This window comes from Exserohilum turcica, assembly GCF_000359705.1.
Source record: "Exserohilum turcica Et28A unplaced genomic scaffold SETTUscaffold_6, whole genome shotgun sequence".
NCBI classification, from domain to species: Eukaryota; Fungi; Ascomycota; class Dothideomycetes; order Pleosporales; family Pleosporaceae; genus Exserohilum; species Exserohilum turcicum.
In genome coordinates, this window is record NW_007360277.1 from 1,776,673 (window position 1) to 1,795,712 (window position 19,040).

The 19,040-nt window shown below is 48.5% G+C and overlaps 5 protein-coding genes across 5 annotated transcripts; 2 read left to right on the forward strand and 3 right to left on the reverse strand.

Annotated features, from left to right (window-relative positions):
* Positions 1–3,253: 3,253 nt before the first annotated feature.
* SETTUDRAFT_181057 (uncharacterized protein) lies at positions 3,254–4,532 on the forward strand (the record flags this gene model as incomplete). The annotated part of the gene is made up of 3 exons (XM_008031718.1): positions 3,254–3,332; positions 3,392–4,285; positions 4,420–4,532. The coding sequence occupies 3 exons, from the start codon at positions 3,254–3,256 to the stop codon at positions 4,530–4,532; spliced, it is 1,086 nt and encodes a 361-aa protein (XP_008029909.1).
* A 178-nt stretch (positions 4,533–4,710) lies between these two features.
* On the reverse strand, positions 4,711–5,913 carry SETTUDRAFT_165286 (uncharacterized protein). Its single transcript, XM_008031719.1, has one exon. It carries the CDS (start codon positions 5,904–5,906, stop codon positions 4,797–4,799), a length of 1,110 nt encoding a protein of 369 aa, XP_008029910.1. The 5' UTR covers positions 5,907–5,913; the 3' UTR covers positions 4,711–4,796.
* A 6,198-nt stretch (positions 5,914–12,111) lies between these two features.
* Positions 12,112–12,327, reverse strand: SETTUDRAFT_96582 (uncharacterized protein; the record flags this gene model as incomplete). The annotated part of the gene is made up of 1 exon (XM_008031720.1): positions 12,112–12,327. The coding sequence occupies one exon, from the start codon at positions 12,325–12,327 to the stop codon at positions 12,112–12,114; it is 216 nt and encodes a 71-aa protein (XP_008029911.1).
* A 759-nt stretch (positions 12,328–13,086) lies between these two features.
* Positions 13,087–15,070, forward strand: SETTUDRAFT_165287 (uncharacterized protein). The gene is made up of 4 exons (XM_008031721.1): positions 13,087–13,348; positions 13,409–13,887; positions 13,938–14,664; positions 14,720–15,070. Exons 1-4 carry the CDS (start codon positions 13,127–13,129, stop codon positions 14,906–14,908), a joined length of 1,617 nt encoding a protein of 538 aa, XP_008029912.1. The 5' UTR covers positions 13,087–13,126; the 3' UTR covers positions 14,909–15,070.
* Positions 15,071–16,987: 1,917 nt separating this feature from the next.
* SETTUDRAFT_173543 (uncharacterized protein) lies at positions 16,988–18,732 on the reverse strand (the record flags this gene model as incomplete). Its single annotated transcript, XM_008031722.1, has 4 exons — positions 16,988–17,872; positions 17,926–18,435; positions 18,529–18,650; positions 18,684–18,732. The coding sequence occupies 4 exons, from the start codon at positions 18,730–18,732 to the stop codon at positions 16,988–16,990; spliced, it is 1,566 nt and encodes a 521-aa protein (XP_008029913.1).
* Between the last annotated feature and the right edge of the window lie 308 nt (positions 18,733–19,040).

The following is a 19,040-nucleotide window of genomic DNA, read 5'->3' on the forward strand; positions in this document are numbered from 1 at the left end:
TGCGGGTGTAAGGATCAGTATTAGGAGACATTGTAACGATAGATACAGACAAATCGTACAGCTACTCAGCTCAAAGGTGGGAGTTGCGCCAAGAAGAGTTATGCCGAAGCGCCGAGATTAGCGTGGGACAAAACTTTTGTGAGGCACCTCCGTACATTTCATTACAATACGATACATAAGTATTGGCGTACGCTACTGCAGAGTACTGCAGGCTGCTTGTGCAGATACGTTTAGTCACCTTGCTGTCCGCGCGGCGAATGTGCCGGGAAACACATCCCTTACCTACGGCTGACCTTTGCAGTCAGTGATCCCAATATTCAATATCTGCACTTCCCTTCCAGTTCTCCAGATATTTACTTGAAAACGCCTATTGTTGCGAGCGGACATGGGGATAATTGAAAAGGATAGATTGATAGTAGTGATCGGCCGCTAGCACGCCCAACACCATGCACGCTCTTCCTGATTCGAGACTCTTGTGGCGGGAGAGCTGCAGTAGCTGAGTTGATGCGCGTTGAGCTTGACTTGCACTTGTGCAGTGGCGCTAGTGGGACGGCAAAGCGTCCCGCTCCCGTCACAGACGGGGTGTCCCGCTGCGCAGGGATGGCCATTAATATGTGAATGACGCAAAGGTCCGGAATAATGCCGACGCCCCCTCAACAGAAATCGTAGTAAAAGTGTTTTACACCTTACATTCCATCACACCGTAGTAAAAGGCAAGATGAAGCTAATATCAGAGTAGATGTTAGAAGTTTTCACATGTGAGAGTACCAGATAAACAACGTCTATCACAAAAAATTTAAGTTTGGGATCAATTGAAATTATATGGCATCGTAATGTGAGGGTCTGGCACCGACCACGGCGGGTTCTTTTGTCCAGGGCGCGCCGCAGTAGGACCGATTCATCGGTAGTTTACTCTAAGCTGAGCAATACAGTCCGCGAGAGGTTGAGCCTCATTCGTCCTTCCTACTGTTTCCTCCAGGATAAAGTTACGGTGCAACGATCATGCATGTTCAGATGCAATAGCTCTGATAGCTGCTCGGAAGTCCTTCGGAGCTCGGTAGTCCGTTGTCTGATGTATGTAGGCCTGCATCCCTGCACTGATTCGTATTGTGAATTCAGTCATCAAGCCACTGCTCAAGATCTCGATTCTGAAAGACCGTCCTGCAAGACTCGGTATTTGACAGTCAGTTTTTTTCTTCGAAATGCAGTTGCCGGTGCAAACTACTTTCTTGAGAGTGATTCGTCGATCGTACACCTTCTTCTTCCCGCCGATGAAGTAAAGGTGACGAGCAACAATTGTGCAGCTAGCGTCAAGAACAAATTCACCCTTCCTTATGCTTCAGTCGTGTAGTCTACTATCTCATGTCTCTAGTCCTGGATGAGGTCGTGATAGATATCCTGTTAGCCTGCATATAGCTGGCTCAGCGTCGTAGCCCAGCGTCGTAGCCCAGCGTCGTAGCCCAGCGTCATAGCTCCTGCTAAGCAAATGTTGCATCTATCAGCGGAGATTTGAGAGCTCATCTTTTAGTTTCGAGATACTTCGTACTTCTAGATATCATCTACCACAGCTTTCTCGTGTCATAGCTGCAACTATAGCTACTGCATTCTCTTGTTTCTCCTTCTATAACCACAAGTGCTAAACCATATGAAACAAAAGCATCAGCGCTTTCCAATCTCGACGCTAGCTGACTCTGTTAGAAAGCAAGCCATCACGCGCAACGGATCGAGCCGTTTCCGTTCCCCCGCCCCTCTAGTCATGCCCATGACGGGAGAGCCGATTCCCCACTATAATTCTCCTCATCTGCACCAAAATCTAAGCCTAAACAGGCCTAGACTCGGAGTCTATTTGAAGCCACTAAATTTCCAGTATACAGGTTGGGAACGAAAGTATTGAATATGGGAGTGGAAGGAAGAAGATCTACGCCTAATTGGGTAAGTGCTTATATTCAATACTGAACATGCCCACTTTGAGCAGTAATTACAGCCTCACAGCAATGTCTCTTACTGATTACTAAGAACAAGAGTTGATCTGATATATGAGCCTCGCAAGTCTTTGTTACAATATCTGAAAGTTTATTGTAGTCGTGGGGTCTCTCCAATAATTCTGGGTGGGCTTCCTTAAACCAATCCTTCATTCTTCACTCTTGTTACACACAGTACTATAATTCGTTCCAAAGCTAGTACGCGAGTAGGACGATACATCGTCTCTATGCCTCGATTATCTAAAACTCTGAAATCTTCGAAAAAGGTGTAAATAGGTGTTATCCTGCACTGCACAGCACACACAGCTATCGATTAGAGGCATAACCTTTTAATGGTATGTTCCCATGCCGATTATGCCCTCATCCTTTTCCTTGAACATCAAAGCATCTTATAATTCATATTAGAGCAAGTTGATGGTGTACAGTAATCTCTCCGTATTATTTCGAGCGTGACGACGATAAGATCTAGCTGCTTGCTGGAGAGCCTAGTCATGCTAGACCGCCTATGGGCAACTCTAGTCATCCATATCTCATCAATTTCAAGTAAATTATTCCCCTTTTATATCTACAGTCTCTGGTCCAAATGCGTTTTGGAGTTTATGTGTTCAAATTTTTAAGGCGTTGCATGATGTTTCGACGGGGCATGTTATTTCCTATCCTACTACCTTTATAGCTATGCAAATATAGAGCTAAGAGACGTGCCATGGTATTGAAGTAGGTAGTGAGAACCCAATTAGAGATTCACCAGCTACGCTGGCTCAGGTGAATAATTTAATCATCTTCTCTACCTGTATAAAACCTGACACAAGCTGCGTACCAAGTGTAGCTATAAGAGCAGCCCACTTCCTGTGAGGTAAGTTTCAGTTTGAACTCAACCTTCGGTAATGTGCGGATCTAGAGTCTCCCATCACGTGTAAGATAGTGGTGTGGGCGAGGCGTAGTAGGTGCATCTATAAATCTTTGCCGAAACCAGTTGTAACAGTAAGATTCATGAGGTGAGCTTTGGCAATAGAAATACTAGCGTATTGGAGGTACGATACAGCTAATTTATTTCATCCGACGTCTGACCGAGCAAAAACTACATATTAGGCCCACACTAAATACTTTATTCATAGCCCGCATCTGACATTCATAAGCGCTGGGTCTAGTGGCTTTAGGGACTAGTACGCCCAGGCAATACGATATATAGGCCCCGGAAATAGGGTATCCTATATACTAATCAACCAATATCTTCTCATCTTTAATAGCTACGTACGCTACCCAAATCCATAATGGAAACAGATTACACCCGTAAGACCGATGCAAAGGAGAAGAAAAAGATCCAAAATCGCATAGCTCAGCGTGTGCACCGTATGTTGTACCCTGAGATTGTGATCTGTTGACACACAAGATCTCACCATGGAAGATAGGTGAAAAGCTAAAGTCCCGCATCCGCCAGCTAGAGGAGCAGCTTGAGAGTTTTACCAGTGCTTCGATACAGAGCGATACATCCAGGCCATGGTGCCCATGCGGCGATTCAATATCGTCATGTGTATTACCAGGAGTCTTGCCGACAATGACATCTGGGCCTATGTCGGACGGGTTGGGCACAAGCTCCAGCGATGTCACATTTGTTGTTAATCATGCTCCAAAGTCACTCTTAGGATCTGATACCGCCGTCGAATCGGGTTTGAGCGCGATTCCGCAAAGTAGCACTGTTCCTCAGCTGAATCCATTGTCCCAGTATTCCACAGAAGGTCAATATATAGACCTTGACTGGCTTCTGACAGCCTCTAGAGCATCTAAACCCGTGTTAGAGCGCTCTCAAGACCCCTCATCGTTGATGGAAAGAGACCACAAAATCCCAGACCATAACCAAGGTTCCTCAGATACATCGCTCCCGCAACATATCGGTTCACCAGATCACGATCAGGTTAGTGACAATGGCGGTCACTTGGCCCATAAGACGGCAACCGCGCCAATAGCAATGGACAATGAACACGAAACACCGCTGAAGCCCGATGCTATAGAGATGGAGCGACTCAACCGTCTAGTAGAATGTAGCAGACGTCTCGGCTTCAATGATTTGAGCGATGCGTTGTTGGCCTACTATACTTCCGACCTGGGCGCATCAGCAGTATTGTCACATGAGCAGTCACTGAATCGGGTCAAACAACTCCCCAAATTCCTTTCCAAGATCAGAGAACATTCGAAACAATGGCCGGCTTGGGAGCGGGCCAACTACGTGAGAGAAACACTGGCAAGTGCGGAAGACGTGTACACCGAGGAATGTCGACTCGCGAGGATGAATTTAGCGAATCAAGGTATAGGCCTGACGCAAAAAGAACTTCAGGTTGGTCAGATGTCTCGGATCACACGCGCTCTGCAACATGAGGTTTGTTCGGCATCTCTAACCATTACGCGTTCAACATACACTAATATATTATATTTGCATCAGATCCCAAATACCTGGGCCTTGGTCACAAGTATTATACTGCATACGAATATACCTGGAGAGCCTCAACCACCACAAACAATATTGATGGTCATGATGCTACTTTGTTGCCGTAGTCATGATCCAATGAGCACGCTTGGTCTTTGCCAGGAGTACTTATTCCAACACTGCACAACCGATAAAGGTTCTGTTCCTCTCCGTTTGACAACCGGTTCAACAGCTGGATCTTATTCCTAGTATTTATCTAGCAACACTCTGCAACATTTATCTTTGAAACCAGGAAAAGAGTCTGTTCAGCCTGTGGCCATGTAGGTGATTGTCTATGGATTGAGATAACACAGTAACCCAGACCTCTCATCAAATACATCATGACCTACTTTCTAAAACGCTGCCAAAGTCAACCCAATTCTCTTCGCTTTTGCAAGTTGTAGAAGCTTTTGCCCCACTGCTATGTCCATAACACCAACTCCGACGCTTTTGTATACGACGAAGCCGCTTTCAAGCCACTCAGTATGCACAGAAGCGACACCGTTGGATCCTATAATTTGTCCGACCTCAAGCATCTTACTCTGATCTATACCTGCACTGACAAGTTCTCCAGCCTCAAGCAGACAACCTTCGCGCGTGTCAACCACGATATGTCCTTCCCATACTTGCTGCGAAAATATTCCAGAGGGATCCACAATAACCTTGAGGAGCTCCGGATCGATTTCTGCCATGTCCAGCCGATATGAGCCGATAGCGGAGATGTATCGAGTTTTGTTCCGAGACATTTCTGAAGTGAGAAATTTCGCGGGAAAAAGAGGTTCGGTGGCTGGAGTGGTGCAGAACATGACGTCCGCAGCCGCAACCACGTCCTCGAGGGTTCTGTTACATTCGTCAAACTGGTACAATTCGATATTTGACGGCCAGGGTGAATGTGAGTCTTCGACTAGGCTTGTGATTAGCCCTTGTGTTCGCTCGCGGCTTCGATTGACGATAACAATCCTGCGGATATCCTGCGCACGTAGCGACACAGCTAAGCGAATGTGCCACTGCGCTTGCTTCCCTGAGCCGAAGACCACGATATTGCCCGTCTCTTTACGAAACTGGTAGAGAAGCATAGATCCAAGGGCGGTGCGGAAAGCGGTAAGCTCAGCGGCATTCAGTATACCAACAGCTTCTCCTCCAGCATTACACAAGGTAAGGACGCTGCGTATTCCTGGCTGTGGTGGCGATGGCTCCGACGAGGCAACAATCGGGTTGGAAGAATCAGCAATGCCCACGATCTTGACACCGACTGACTGTGGTGTTGTAGCAGGCATGAATAGGCTCCTTTTCCCATTCTTCCGAGAAACAACAGCACGTTCAGGCTGAAATTGCTTCTCATTCTGACACGAGTAGGCTGCAAGGATTTCCTGCAAGCCAGTGATGAGTTCGCGGGTATCGTTAGATGTGAGATCGCCCAGTAATTGTTTGACGTCATGATCAGTTAGCACAGTGAAAGCCATGATGTCTGTGGAAAGGATTCTGCGTCTTGTACGTTTCAAAACGAAGAGGAGACAATGGAAAGTTTTGTATTCAACACAATCCTCGGGGACATGTATTATGTGAGCGCTGAGAAGGTCTGCAAATGGGTCAATCGAGGCTAGGCATACTCTGACAAAGATGGTGACCACTCGCCGAGGCCCGATAGATCATATGACTAAGAAGAATACCTATATGACTAAACTAGATACTTTTGTGACTAATCCAGTGCTTCAAGACAAGAATGAAATAGTTGTGCTTGAGATACTCAGTCATATCCCATAAGGCATCACCATATGATTACCTAAAGACATGATATCTCCAAGACACATGGGCTGGAGTTAAGTACTTTATTGCACCATGTACAAGACTCGACTGCGAGCATTTTTATACTGGCTTGATACTAGTTTCCTTTTCAACAAATATATCCTAAGCTTTAGCATTAAAATCACCCACACTCATCGAATCTGCAGCTAGTATAGGACAACTGGGAACCGTTCCCTTTCTATGCCGCTCAAAACGGCGGTGGTCTCCCAAAATTCTTAATTTCAAGGAATATCACTTGAATAACTAGAACGTTAGTCTATCAAGTGAGGTTAGAATTGGGGATGCTGAGGCTACACTCGCTGAGCGTTAAGTATGTAACAAATTTGCGTACTCAATTCTCTCTACATTATTTATAAAACTAAGACGTATTAGAGGCGTAGGAAGAGACATTATTGTTGCCTCATTATAAGACAATAGAAGTTGTATAACTTGTAGAAAAGACTTCTTTTCAGCTCAAATGTTGCATAAACTAACTACTTGTATATAGTGTCGCCAGGATTATATCGTAGAATCAGCTAACCTTGTCTAGGAAGATTAAAGGTTATGTAAGATTCTCGGTCAGTTCTATGCCAATTCAGGTAAACTGTCTTGAGCGAGTTAATTTTAATCGCCGAGCGCTGCAAGGGTAGACAAGATGCTAGGGCTACAGTGAAGATCGAGGCCATAACTTCGGTCTAGGGCATTTAAATGGAATTTCAAGAGCTTTCTACACTAGCGATGGGGTATTTCTCGTTAACGCAATTATAGATGCATCACCTATCAATACTGTCGTATGCAGTCAAGCGAAGAGTTGGGTTAAGAAGGTTAAGAAGTCTTCAACGCGAATCTTGGCCTCTCACCGCCAGTATGATGATAAAACACTTACTAGTGCGAAGCTATGAAGTAAGCTTATGTCTTACATTTGCGTTCTAATTGCTATTAGGCCCGTTAATAATTTCGCTCAAAAGGTAAACACATTCGCGGGTATATCATACATGTATATATACTACGTTAGGTTTCTTCTTGACCAAATACGTTATACAGACGCGTGAGGATCGTCCAACTGAATCTAGATTCCCATCAGCAGAATTTAACCTTTGTTTTGTTACTAAACTACCTCTTATCTGTCAATATGGAATCAATCTTCTACTTGTTAGGATGCATTGCATTCGGTGCTTCTCACGTCTATGGAGATGACACCGCATCCTGTATTACCGACCCTTGCGATATAGGCAAACCTTGTACCTGCGACTATTGGTGGGAGACTGGTAACGACGGTCTTTGCCAGTACGATGTAGAATCCCAACTGAATGTATGATATCCTCAACACGTGTATTCAATTGCTCACCTGGTATTAGGTATGTGTTGTTCCCAACGCAAATATCGGTTGAGGATTTTCTAGCTGTAGTGAATGAATTGCGGAGTCTAAGACATTTTCTCTTAAGAGCAATTTAAAGATTCAGCTGTATTTATCACCATCAAAGCGTATTGCCAGATTAGGGAGCATTTATGAGATTCATATGCAACTACTTTGAGGCTCTTGTGATGATTTCACTAGCTTGCTAGTCTCGTATTATATGCGCTATGCATATTTTATTAAATAACTTCACTTCTACTTGGTGTGCGCATGCTCCATGCCGCGGCGCATTAAGTATGACTTGCCCAGCGCTTTAACGCAATGAGGCACGTTCGTACAATAATTCATTGACTTAACATCAATGTCCTGCGGTTAAGTCTTTCTCCTGATCAATTGGGTTAAATTTTTCATTCAAGTTCCTTCGTCTATGGCATGCCAAGTCTTGAGTCAAAATGAGAGTCTGCCAAACCCTAATTCCGAAATCCGTCATCTACCGCTACTGTAAAAGGCTTTCAGACAAAAATAAAGACTCTTAAGATGCTGTTGGTTATAGCCCTCAATATCTACATATTTCCATGTTCGATTTTCAAATAACGTTACGACACTGTATTGATAAACGACGCTGCACCTCATAGTGCTTGGCTTTGGATAAAGCTACCCTTCTAAGAGAGCCATTGCGCGGATAAGCAAGGTACGCGCGGTCTTCTAAGACAGAGATAATTGGGTACCAAAAACAGCCTTGAAGGAATACTTTGCCAGAACGGAGAACTAGAATTGTCTCCAAACACAGAGTCCAAATAGCTGATGAAGAGAAAAATATCATGCAATGAATCTTTAGTATAGCATATGTTCAATTATTCTTGTACATAGCTCCTAAGTTCTTAGTATACTACTCACTTCACACTTTAAGGCTAAGACGTTCACCAGCACCTATAACGGGTTTTCTATCATATAAGAATAAAAAGCACACTTATATGTTAATACTGCTAAGGTAAAGGGTGGCACTGATGCATACCAAACACATGAAACAGGGGATAGCTTTACTATAGCGGTAAGGTGGTGAGGCTTAGAAAAGTCACATGATCAGACACTCAGCTCTCAAAGTGGCAACATCATTCTCCTAAGCATGAGTTGAATTTGCTTAGTACTATCTATGCTGAGACATGTTGCGACTCTTGTCCTTGCAGCTATACGACACTTGGATATGAAGATTAGCCTCTTTTCTCTCTCTTAACGTCAGTGAAGGCTTTACCCTGATTATGCCCTTTGGTTACTGGTGCTCCCTAGCGGTCTGGGTTCTGTCGCCCTGAGAGATGTTTCTGTATTTATTTACAGATGTATCCGTATTTGGGGAAGTTGCAGGCCTGGGATGGGTCTTGAGCGGCGCAGCAGGCTGGTTTCTCTTGCGGCATAGGTTCGGCATTGGGGTTGGCAAACGCCGCCACTGCGAAGAGGCAGATGCTGAGAAGAGAGAATTGAGGGAATTGCATTTTGGCGTTGATTGGAGAAGACAGAGTGTGTGAGATAACAGTGTTTGATAGAATAGTGATGGATGAATCTCTAGACACGGAGGAAGTACCTCTTATATATCTCATATTCCCTCCTCTGTACGAGTGCCTATGAAGTTACGGAAATAGCGGCCAATTGTTAGACTGAAAATAAAGTTGTTTAATGAGCTCACCACAATCTGCGGAGTACATACATCCACTATTTTATATTAAACAGGACTATATCAAAAGGTTGTTCTTCTTACGTGTAAGCCCGTTTTTGGTTGTTATGAAACGTTCAGGTCTTCTATACAAGCATCTTTTGCATTACTACAAATACAACTATACTTAAACTTAGAACCAAACTCCAATGAAGAGGATAAAGACAACATTTATTCTCTCCGAAGATATGGTCAAAAGTATGCGAAACCCAGAACATTCCTCCACTCTCAATACCTATTTTCATGTACTTGAAAAAATATCAAATGCTGAGTTCATTACCAAGAACAGCAATAGGATATGGGAATTTAGTAATATCTTTCTTACTTGATACATCACTCGGATAGCAAACAACGTTCATAGTAAAGGACTCTTCCCACTTTTCCTCATAAAAGCAGTGCATTAGCTAAACTATAGCATCTATGTAGCTGCTTAATACGATTTGTATATTGGAGCGCTGACGTGAGTCTGATGTTGACATGTCTACGTCACGATATAGTTTCGGACTATGTTGGGTACTGCGTAGCATACAATATGGTAAAGAGGTGATAGTCCGGAGGTTTCAGAGAGACTTGCCTGGTTGCTTCCTGTCTGTCTCTATTCTGAAGCCGGTGTAGCGTCAGAGCTCAGTCAGAGCTTGGGGGTGAGCGTGGTTGCTGGGCCCTGTCGTCTCGTGCACAACCACCTCTCTCCAACTTCGCTGTGCTGGTGGCAAGTCGACTGTTTTCTAGAAAGTATGCCACAGCTTTGGATCATCCTACAAAGAAATGTGTATGTTGGCCATAAAACATATGCAGATAGGGTTTCTGTGGCTTGTTTTGGTGGCTTGCGAACCAAACTTTGAAATGATAGCACCACGTGGCACATAAGTTCACAAGAATTTACCCCCCCCCCCCTCCAATTTCGGAATTCTGGGTCTGCTTGTCGTGGCGCAATACACATGACCAAAAAGTAAGCATTAAGAAGGTGGTGAGAACAGGTATGATACAGTGACGATGTGGTGGTCACCTCCGGTCTCTGGGCTACGTACATGATTCTCCGCTAAGGCGCCATGACTCATCAAGTAAGGCCATAACACTGATGCTAATAATGATGAAACGCTTGGATAGACACATACTCATTTCCCACCTGAAATCTCTTTCAGGGGTTCGATATAATGACTTGAGTAGTTTACTTGAATTTGTTCATGACTCTCATGAATACCAACTGATATCTAGATTTACTAAAGATGTGTATAGACCACGCATTGTGGTTTGAAATATAATAAAGAATGTGAAGAAGACAGATGAGATTCTTAGATTATCTCCATTTCGATATTTGGGTCTCTGATTATTATGTAATCCACGCTCAGGGGAAACTAGATCCTTGCAATGACGTACCTACCTCTTCATGAATTTTCGAACAACGACTACTCCACAGCTACCATCTAACATGGCGGCATTCGAATACATGAAAAGAGGGGCCCAAGTGCGACTTGAATGGCACCAGGTGGATGTCATGGCGCACAGACCACATCGCTTACCACACGCAGTGATGGAAAAATCGAGGCGCCGTCAGTCGCATAATCTAGACATTTGGCACGCTCCCTACACTTTTTACGTGCGTGTTCGCAGTCGCAAGTTGGTCGCGCCGCTGACTTTGGCCGTAGCCCGCCCGAAAAGCGCCACAGCTGGCTAAAAATGGAGAACGAACGCGGAGAACTCGTGGACCTGTAAATTATGCCTTGGGCTCGAGGGAATTGCGCAATCTAACAGTTTGGCAGGTACATCCCGCGCAAGTGCAGCGCCACCAACCGTATCATCCGTCCCGATGACCACGCCTCTGTGCAGATTGCCCGCCATCTTGATCTCGGTGTATTTCTACCACGAGGGCGCCATCAGCGGCGTGCGCTTGCACGGCGTGACCCGCCAAGCAAGCGCCACTCTCTCACGACATGAGCTGCAAGACCGCCGACTGCTCTCCAACGTCTGTCCATCTGCTGATGCCCAGCGCCCCTCGGCGGAGCTTGCACCATGGTTCCATTTCCTTCACACGCTCGGCTGCCCGCGACATGCGCTAGTCGGCTGCAGTCAGACACAAGCCTTGCCTAAGACCGGTTTCTTTTTCCGACGGCCTGGTACGAGCCACCAGTCTGGGCCTGTTGCACCCCCCGACCACTGTTGCAGTCGATCTCTCCACGTCTCCACGTTCCATTTCCCCAGTGAATGCCCACTGTTTTCGTCTACGCGCTCCTTGTACCCATCTTGTTATCACAATGGCCACGCGGCGCTGCACCCTTGATGCTGGACACGCCGCCAATCACACCAGCGCTTGCTTCTCCACTACCCCCGGTGGAGGGGTAGATTACTATACTTTATACAGCCGCCCTCATGGGTAATGATAAGGCAGCTGAGAGAGCATGGTACCGAACAAAAATCGACATATCAAGAAACGACGACGCACATTATCCAAACATTTGTGCACATGTACAACCACGAGGAACGGTGAGGCCCTGACAAAACAGCTGGTCAGTCCTTATCTTGCATACGATACACAAGCCTAACAAACGCTAGCAGCAGCCCTCACCCAAACATGTCGAGCCTGCCGCCTCGCCGGACCTTGAACATGAAAGGAAATCCCGGTCTGCCTTCCTCCAGAATAATCTGCATGGCCTGGGCGCTCCCGTGCCCCTTATGCTTTTCTCTCAAGCTGACTCATCTCAAGCTGACTCGCTTAGCATTCCTACTATACTTACGCCCGAGAGCCCCAATGCCAGCTATCCTCGTGTTGATCGCGTCGTGTTATTTTCCCCTGATTTCGCAATGTGTCCTTGTCGTCCTCTTATTTGACAGCGCTCCACACCTTCTCCAGATATCCACTCTGCTGCGCCAACCGGTTCATCGAGTCATCCGCCTCACCCATGGCGCGGACGAACCCAGCGAGCGCAAACGACTGATTGTCCCCGGGAATGGCGCGGCCTTCGGGCGTCACATTGGCAATGGGGTCGCGCCTGTTCCGTCCCGAATACTGGATCACGACCGGCGCCAGCGGACGCATTACGGGGAATAGCCTGGTGTGAGCCGGGACGGGTTAGAGGTGGCGTGGGTGTCAGGGGGGCCGCTGTGGTTGTGTGAAACATGGAGATGGCGGTTGGAGTCGGGGTACGGGGTACGGGGTGGGGGGATAGCCAGGCGAATGTGCGACATGTACAGCATGTGGGAGTCGGGCGTCGGCACGGTGTGAGCAGGATGAGGGCCTGGCCGTGTTGAGTGGAGGTGAGTGGAGGTGAATTGAGTTGAGTTGACTCGCCTGGGTTCGACACGGGAGTGGTGGTTGCAAGGCAAAGGTCCGGGGACGTCGGTGGGCAACCCCAGGCATCAAGCATCAAGCTGGCGCGGGGCCGGATAAATTCACTCGCGTGCGGGGATGGGGGCGTGTTGGGTGCCGCCCCGCGACGCCGGCTGTGATAGGTTACTAAGCCGGCGGGCCCAACCACCATCAGCCACCACCTGAGCCGCTATCTCCATCTGGACTCTCCCGGTGGGTTGAACTCGACTAGCCAAAGCATCGCCAAGTGCCCTCTGGCGCGAACAAGCTCGTGACAGGCAAATCACACAGCGCCCGCCCGTTGGCCTCGGGCCACCTCGACGCCCACGCGCCTGTGATTGATGGAATCCCGCGAGCAGCCTCAGGCCAATGCATTCCTGCACCACTCCGACGCCCTGGCCCTGGGCGCCTCTGTGATTTAAAGACGTCGACACCGGGCTGCAAATGCTCGTTTCTGCTTCTCACTCCCTGCTAACCCGCCCTCCCAAACACCACACCACGCTGCTTGTGTCGGCTCCCTTCTGCAAGCATGGGTGACAACGTCGAGTCCAAGTCGCCCGGCGGCGATGCCCACATCGAAAAGGCAATCTACCATGTCGACGACATTGCCCTCGACGAGAAATCACAGGCTGTCCAGGACAAGGCCGCTGCCATCGAGGCCGAGAATGCTGAGCACAACATGGGCGTGCCCCAGGCCGTCGCCGCCTACCCCATGGCTGCTCTGTGGGCCTTTATCATGTCCTGCACCATTGTCAGTCACCTCTCTTTTCCCACCCCCCTCCTGGAGAATGCCAGCTAACACGGCTTCCAGATCATGGAGTCTTACTGTGTCTTCTTGATGGGAAACTTTATTGCCCTCCCCGCCTTCGCCAAGCAGTACGGTGTCCACAGCCCTGTCAACGACAAGTGGGTCATTGTGGCTAGCTGGCAGTCTGCCCTCCAGATGGGTGGTCCCCTTGGTGCCATTATCGGCGTGTGTCTGGCTGGTCCCCTTACCAGCCGCATTGGATACCGCTGGGCGACCATTACCGGACTGATGACCTTGAACGCCTTCATCTTCATCTTCTACTTTGCCAACTCGCTCCCCGTCATGTTCGTCGCCCAGCTTCTCGAGGGTCTTCCATGGGGAATCTTCATTGCCAACGCACCTGCCTACTGCAGTGAGATTACACCCATTCAGCTGCGAGCTCCCGCTACCCAGATGTTGCAAATGTTCTGGGCCATTGGATCCATCATTGTCACTGGTGTCACTTACCACTACAACCAGCGGGCAGACGCAAGTGCTTACAGGTATGCATTCCAGTGCTCTACGCAAACAAATCATGCTAACAGATGCCTAGAATCCCCATTGCGCTTCAGTGGATGTTCCCCACCCCTCTTGCCATTCTCATCTGGCTCGCTCCCGAGTCTCCCTGGTGGCTTGTCCGCAAGGGCCGTTACGAAGAGGCCGAAAAAGCAGTTGGACGCCTGGGACGCAAGTCGAGGCTCAACCTCAAGGAAGCCGTTGCCATGATGCGCCGTACCATTGATCTCGAGAAGTCGGTCAAGGACCCCAACATCACCGAGCTGTTCAAGGGTGTCGACCGCTACCGAACTGCCATCGTCTGCGGTGTGTACGCCGCACAGAACTTGACTGGTAACCTCATTGCCAACCAAGCCGTCTACTTTTTCGAGCAGGCAGGCATGGCCACAAACACGGCTTTCGCTCTCGGTCTCATTACCTCAGCTCTGCAGATGATCTTCGTCATGCTATCCTGGATCCTGACCTCGTATCTCGGCCGCCGAACCATTTACGTGTGGGGATCTGCAATCAACGTGGGTTTCCTCATTGCCCTTGGTATTGCCGCCTCTTGCGGCAAGTCCACGGCCGCTTCCCTGGCACAAGCTTCGCTGGGTCTCATTGTCTCTGTCCTCTTTACCCTCGGACCGGCGCCCGCGTCGTGGGTCATTATCGGCGAGACATCCGCCATCCGTCTCAGGCCCCTTACCACTGGTATTGGACGTGGATGCTACTACGTTGTCAACATTCCCTGCATTTTCCTCTCGAGTTACATGCTCAACCCCGACGTAAGACACTCCCCTTCTAATCACTGCTTCGAGCAACTGCTAACCCACTACACAGGAGGCCAACCTTGGTGGCAAGTGCGGTTACGTCTGGGCCGGTACTGGCTTTGTCTGTTTCGCGCTCGCATACATCTACCTGCCTGAGATGAAGAACCGATCCTACCGTGAGATCGACATTCTGTTCAAGCGCAAGGTGCCAGCCCGCCAATGGACAAAGACTCTTGTCGATGCCGAAGACGACGAATAAACAGCGCCTGTCGAGCAGGCCGACGTATAATGCGAATTGCAGTAATGTGTTGAGGCGGGTGTTGACCCTCCTCTGCGGGGGAATATATCAACTACTTAGTTCATGGCCTCTACACACGGAAACTATAAACTTTGTTCTTTCCACACCCACTACTCTCCGCAGACGTCTCCATCATGAGCTTTGTGCGTGCCAACTAATTCCAACCACCCACGCAACAACTCTTTTTCTTTACCCCGTCTGCCCTAGCATGCCCATCTTTCGCCCAGCACATAACGACATCGCGTGACGTACCACGCCCAAGGGTACACCTGGCGCGTATTCTGCAAGTCTACGCAAGTCTACATATAGTTGTGCGCCCCAATGCCCACGTATGATCTGTACAGCTGCTCGATCCGGGCAACCAGCCGACCTTGACAGAAAGTGCAGCTACTTACATAGTCTTTCGGGCCGAGCCCCCCCCTCCCCTGGGCATACTTTGCCAAGTAGCCTTTTTTATCCACCATCCTTGCTCCCTCGCAATATCAACACTAGGTTGCCAAATGCCCACCTGCAAGGCTAAATTTCCGAAAAGTGCTTTTCGGTGGTTTTTTGGGTTGCGGCGCGCCAGGTGGGGCCCCGGCAAGTCGTGAGAGGAGGAGTACGTACTTACTGCTAGCATCGCCGCCGCCGCCGCCCGGGATTCGTCTGTCCGGTGAGTGATGTTTCCTCGTCCTGCGTAAAAGTGCACTGGGTAGCCACACTGCTTGGGTTACGTTCAGACTGCCGAGTAGAGGGACATTATCGCTTCTTACCAATAGGAGGTGCAACTCTCTGCTTCCATTCGTCAAACTCGCTCCTCCATAGGACCCGAATACAGCTCAGGTGAAAGCGAATAACATGTTTCTTGAATCCAGCCGGGATTCTTCATCGCTCCATCTCTGAATGTTCAAGATATCCTACAACGGTATGTAGTTCGGTAGACGAGTGGCTTGAAGGAGCGTCTCCGCAATAGACGGTACAGTGGCATTCATGTGTTGATAGGATACACTCGCGTCACACACTATGAGAATCAGGTATTTTTTCTATTTAGTTATTTGCAGCCCTGCAGTGGCGTTATACGCAAAAATATAAGTCAACATTGAGCCAGACCTTTGCGTGGAGCTGTCCAGCGCCAACCCCCCCCTCAGCTGGCGTGTGGCGCGACCAAGGATACCTTGTGGAATATCGATTGATACACACATACCCAACATATACCTAAGCCCCTAGTCGCATATCTGTAGTGCTATTGTAGTTGAGTAGATTCCTCACGAAAAGTCTTGTATAACTCTCGCAATCAGATGTGCTCGAGTGCACGGCCGAGCACGGTCGACTCGTCTTCAAAGTCGAGCTGAAACCATGCTCGTGGAGAACGTCGCTGCTGACAACCTGGGAAACGAGGCGCCATCGCGACAGCCAATCGAGCATGTGCAGTGAAGGCGTGAGGTAGCGTAGTCATAGTACATACTTCCACTCAACGAGAACAGCACACGTTCCCCACTATTCCTTTGCGTCACATGTATTGAAATCGCCCTACCCTGCTCAAGCGTTGTCATACGTTTTCTTTGCACATGTCAGCTTACCAGACTAAGCTTGTTATATAGCCCCGTCCCAAAATACACAAGTCGCAATATATATAGTTTGTCGCTGCAGAGATTCGGAAATAACATGTGTTGGATTGAGAGCTTGTCTCTTCCCTATCTGACTATAGGGAGTACTATTTATATATATTCTAGGCAAGGAAGACTCACCGCTACATCCGCCTGTGAGTAGAGGTACTACAGCCCGGATGCATAGCGGCGAGGTGCACGACGGCAAGATGCGCAGAGGTGTGACGGAGACGATAAATCCAACAACATCGTTGTCTTTCTAAGACAGCATGCATCGTACAGAAAAGATTGGTGATATGCTGGAAACTACACGAACATACCGACTCTACTAACGGCAGTCATTACAGGACATGATATACAAAGACACGCTATTCTGCATCATTGGCTAATCGCTCTGACATTAGACACTCCCAATCAAGCTTCTAGATTCTGCCCCTTCGCAACATGCACCAGTCTACATACTCGCCTTCCCCCGGCTCTCAAACGGCAAAACCAGAACCAACAGCCCCGCAGCGATAAACAGCACGCCAGACACATAGACGGGTGCGCTCGTCTCGAGATTCGCAAACATGGCCACAATCGGCGCCATGATACCGAAAACACGGTTCGCACTCGCGGTAATGGCATTGCCCGTCCCGCGATCTTTGGTCGGGAAGATTTCAGGTGTATACGCATACAGCACGGCGTACATGATGTTGCTCATGAAATTGTAGGCGCAGTTCCAGCCGAGCAGCGCGTCAGAAGTGAGAGCCGTGGTGGAGCAAAGCAGGAAGACGCCTGTGAGGACCGTGGACGCGGCCAGTGTGCCTTTGCGCCCGATAAGAGGCGTTTCGACTAGAATGCCACCGAGTATGCAGCCGGGGACGCCCAGAACGGCGATTATCAGGCTGTTGCGGTAAGTGATGTATGTGGAGCCGTCGCCGAAATCTGCGCCTCGCGTGGCTTGGATGTAGGGTAGGAAGGCGTTGTAAAGAGGGTACCCGAGGCCGATGAATGCCCAGACTATAGTAATGGTACTGGTAGAGAAGGCGAGCTTCTTTGTGGCGAAGAGGGCTTTGACGTGAGAGCTGTCTAGCTTCTCGAGGTTTCGCTTCAGTGCTGCCTTGGTGGTAGTGACGGCGGTTTGGTGCTGAGTAGCATCTGTTTGAGCAAGGCTATTGCAAGTTTCCAGATCGTCTAGGGTCAACGGGCAAGATTTACGATTGCGGCGAGCAACTTCGTGGACTATGCGGACAGCTTCTGAATCCTGACCCTTGCCCATGAGGAACTTTGGCGACTCAAAGATGGTGAACAACGCAAACCGGCCAACAAACATGATCAGTGCTACGCCGCCCATGGTCTGGATATCCATGTTAGTGTATACGTATATGAATATTCAGAAAAAAAACTTACGAGGATGAAGTATCGCCATCCCATGTTCTGATCCTTTGTGCATACGTCTGCTGTCTGCTGGCAGGTCAGATTCCCTAGCAATGGCCAAGCAACAAGCGTAGCAAAAACCTGTGCTAGCGACCAATATATCGAGAGTATCGTCAGCAAGTACTGATGAGATCCAGGCAGGAACTCGAGGAAAATGGCAGAATCGACAGGAAGATTACCACCAACACCGACCGACCAGAGCGCAGCAAAGGTTCCAATGGCAGCGAAATTCGGACTTCCAGCAGCCACCATTCCAAACACAGCCGTGATTCCAATGGTAAGATTGAAAGCCCATCGTCTACCAAAGACATCGCAGCCGAAACCCCAGAACACGGCGCCGAATAAAAGACCGATATTTTGGGACAGGGTCAGCAAAGGGGGCCTGGTAGGGCGGAACTCGTTGCTGACAGGCGTGAAGATGAGCGAAGTTACAATTGGCCAGAGATTATCCATTGCCCATCCGAAGCCAATCACAATGAAGAGCTGGGATTGTTAGTGAAATCGGGTAATAGACTTTCAGTAACAACATGCCATGTTGTATCCAGACTGTCGGGGTATTCAAAGTGGAAAACACACCTGCCACTGGTATCTCCCCATGCCTATATCCTGAATGGCTTTATTGAGAACCTTGGCCTTGGCTTCATATACGGGATCCAGCGACCCATCTTCAAGAACACTAACAGGTATCGCTTCGTCTCCTGTCGTGGTATGCGTTGAAATGCCCTTTTTACCCGGCGTGTCATGCGCAGGTTGCGTTGCTGGGACGTCGTTGTCGGCCATTCTTATTATCCTGAATGGGCAGAAATAGATGGTTGTAATGGGGAAAAGGCGTTGACACGGCGTGTTGTGTAAATACAGGTCAATTACCAAGGTTGAAGGAAAAGCGGGACGGTGGCAAGACAAGAGTGAACACCGGTAGTGCCAAGGGACCTTGGGTGACGGAAATGCCAATACTTGGATTGGCCTGCATGTTCAGTGTAATGCTTCCCACTGTTACCCCATGGCGCAATCGGCGTTTCCGTTCGCGCAATGTAGTGGGGTAATGTGACATTGGATGTGGGGTATACAGCATGTTGTAGGTGAACGTT

Bases quoted from the DNA above. Each gene is read 5' to 3' on its own strand.
- SETTUDRAFT_165286 (XM_008031719.1), bottom strand. From the start codon at position 5,906: ATGGCTTTCACTGTGCTAACTGATCATGACGTCAAACAATTACTGGGC.
- SETTUDRAFT_165287 (XM_008031721.1), top strand. From the start codon at position 13,127: ATGGGTGACAACGTCGAGTCCAAGTCGCCCGGCGGCGATGCCCACATC. The intron at 13,349-13,408 runs GTCAGTCACCTC...CACGGCTTCCAG, and splicing joins TTATCATGTCCTGCACCATT to ATCATGGAGTCTTACTGTGT. The intron at 13,888-13,937 runs GTATGCATTCCA...ACAGATGCCTAG, and splicing joins GCAGACGCAAGTGCTTACAG to AATCCCCATTGCGCTTCAGT.